The sequence below is a fragment of the Colobus angolensis genome, unplaced genomic scaffold, assembly GCF_000951035.1.
Source record: "Colobus angolensis palliatus isolate OR3802 unplaced genomic scaffold, Cang.pa_1.0 Scaffold24, whole genome shotgun sequence".
Lineage (NCBI taxonomy): Eukaryota > Metazoa > Chordata > Mammalia > Primates > Cercopithecidae > Colobus > Colobus angolensis.
Window position 1 is genome coordinate 11,176,280 of NW_012115599.1, and position 2,695 is coordinate 11,178,974.

The 2,695-nt window shown below is 54.0% G+C and overlaps 1 protein-coding gene across 1 annotated transcript in view; it reads right to left on the bottom strand.

The window, feature by feature from the left end:
- Positions 1-215: 215 nt before the first annotated feature.
- MAPK13 (mitogen-activated protein kinase 13) overlaps positions 216-2,695 on the bottom strand; it is a 20,077-nt gene continuing 17,597 nt past the window's right edge. Inside the window, exons 11-14 of the mRNA XM_011945521.1 lie at positions 1,845-1,924; positions 1,510-1,588; positions 1,237-1,413; positions 216-983 (exon numbers count right to left, since the gene is read on the bottom strand). Coding sequence (XP_011800911.1) covers positions 904-983; positions 1,237-1,413; positions 1,510-1,588; positions 1,845-1,924 — 416 coding nt within the window. The 3' untranslated portion in view covers positions 216-903. The remainder of the gene's footprint in view (positions 984-1,236; positions 1,414-1,509; positions 1,589-1,844; positions 1,925-2,695) is intronic.

The following is a 2,695-nucleotide window of genomic DNA, read 5'->3' on the forward strand; positions in this document are numbered from 1 at the left end:
GCTGTTGTTTCACATCTTGATTGCTTATCACTCACCCAAAATAACCTGAATGCAATAGCACCAGCTGCAGCTCTCTCCGCAACTCCCTTAATTTAGCAGCCAACCGCATTTGGTTTCTTCACAGAGCACAAGGCCTCAGCACAGGGCCCAGGAAGGGGCCCCTCCCTCCCAGCTATCTGTAGTGAGTTGAATCATTTCCCCCTGGAATTCATGTCCACCGGGAACCTAAGAATATGACTTTATTTGGAACTAGAGTATTTGCAGGTGTAATTAATAAGGATCAAGATAAGCTCGTACAGGATTAGGGTGGGCCCTAAATCCAACGACTGTTGTTAAAAGAGGAGAGAACAGAAGAGACAGAGACTGGAGTGATGCAGCAATAAGCCGGGGAATGCCACGGACTGCCCGCTGCCACCACAAGCAAAAAGAGCCAAGGAAGGATTCTTACCCAGAGCCTTCAAAGGGACCACAGCCCTGCCAACACCTCCATCCCAGATTTCCAGCCTCCAGAACTGTGAGGGAATCAAGTTCTGCCGTTTCAAGCTACCCAATGTGTGGTAATTCGTTAGAGCATCCCTAGGAAACCAATGCAGCATCACTGCCATAGGCCCCTGGCCTGGCTCAGCGCCCTCTCAGCCCCACTCCAGTGGGAGGGAAAGGTCCCCACCTGCAGGCAGTTCTCCAGATGGGCAGTTTAACATGGCCCCTTAGGATCAGAGCTAGTTTCTCCCAACCAACATCTTTGAATTCTGCATCTGTTAGGCCCATTTCCCACATAAGGAGAAGGACCCTTCTGTCTTCTGCTTGAAAGGCTGTATTCCAAGAAGGGCTGAGTTTGGTAGTGACAAATAAATACTGGTCCTTGGGCAGTGTCTGGCCAGCGGTGCCATGTGAGATGAGTCCCTACAGCTTCATGCCACTCCGGCGCCGCGAGTCCTTCCGGGCAATGGGGCTGAAGTTCACAATCTCCTTGTAGATGTGCTCTGAGGAAGGCAGCATGGTTTAAGGTGGGTAAAGAGGTGCTGAGACAAGAAAGTCCATTCCCTTCAGAGACAGCGTGGAGAGCGAAGTCAGCTCAAGGAGAAAGAAGCACTTAGGAGACAATGCCCACCAAGAAGGAGGGGGCAGGAGCCTTAGGTGGCAGGTAGGGCTGGCAGAGGCCAGGCACAAAGATGGAGGAAGCAAGGAAGAGAGGCTGCAGGTGGAGGCGAGGAAGCCCGAGGCCCCAGCTCTTACGCTTCCATTCATCCACTGTGAGTTTCTCGTGTTCTAAGGAATCATCAAATGGCTGTTGGGCCTCCGTCTCTTCCTCAGGGTCCCGGAAGGGTTCAAAGAAGGGATGGGTGAGGGCCTGCGCGGCTGTCAGGCGCTTGTCCACATCTAGCTCCAGCATCTTCTCCAGCAGGTCCGTGGCTGCAGGGGCAGAGCCATGAGCCTCACACCGGGGCGGAAGAGCCCGCCCTTGGGGATGCACTGAGAGGCCCCTGGGGAGCGGGCTATGAGACTCACCCTGGGGGCTGGCCCGCGGGAAGAGCTGAGTGAAATCCTTCTTGGGGGTCTGTGGCAGGGACTGGATGTAGGATTTGGCCTGGAAGACAGAAAAGCATCAAACCCCTTAGGGCTCTGGCCTCAGCATGTAGAGCAGGGATTTCAGAAAAGCCTCAGAGCAGGGCTGAAGGCTCAGGTCAGGGTCCACGGTGAGATGAAGACAAGAGCGCTTGCCAGGGTAGGAGGATGCTGTGGGAAGGTGCAGGTGAGCCTTCTTCCACAAAGGCCTCCAGCCCACTGGGCCCACGTCAGTCAAGCACACTCCCAGGCCAGGCTAGGTCCCATTTACCACCCACCGCTTTGTCGTTCAGCTTCTGCACAAACTCCGTGCCTGGCACCCCGGTCACTTTCAGGATCTGGGTCAGCTGGTCCAGGTCTTGGTGGCAGGTTAAGGTTTAGCCTTGCTCTCCTGGCGGGTCTGAGACTGCCCTTCCCACAACCCTACCATCACTTCACCTGGGCACCATGGCAACTGATAGTCCAGGCTCCAGCCCTGCCTGCCCACCTCCTGCTCAGGAGGAGGCTCATTCTTCAGGGCTCAGGGCTCTGGAGAGCTTTCCAACATGCCAGGCTGAGGGGGTTCCCTACCGGACAAATACATGGGGACTTCTCAGCCTTCATCCCAGTCACTCTTTTCTGTTTCCTCGTCTTCTCACCAAAGGCCTGTCCTGCACACACAGTCACTCAGTTAATGTGTGCGGGCCAAAATGTATTTTCCACATGGTGGTAGAATTATAGGTGACCCATTTTTCATCATTTTGCTTATCTATCTATTTTTTTTGAGACAGGGTCTCACTCTGTCACCCAGGCTGGAGTGCAGTGGCATAATCTGGGCTCACTGCATCCTCCACCTCCTGGATTCAAGCAGTTCTCCTGCCTCAGCCTCCCGAGTAGCTGGGATTACAGGTGTGCACAACCACACCCAGCTAATTTTTGTATTTTTTGATAGTGATGGGGTTTGACCACGTTGGCCAGGCTGGTCTTGAACTCCTAACCTCAGGTGATCTGCCCGCCTCGGCCTCCCAAAGTGCTGAGATTATAGGCGTGAGCCGCCACACCCACCTGACATTTTGGGTTTTTTTTTTTTGAGTTAAGGTCTCCCTCTGTCACCCAGGCTAGAGTGCAGTAGCACAATCACAGTTCACTG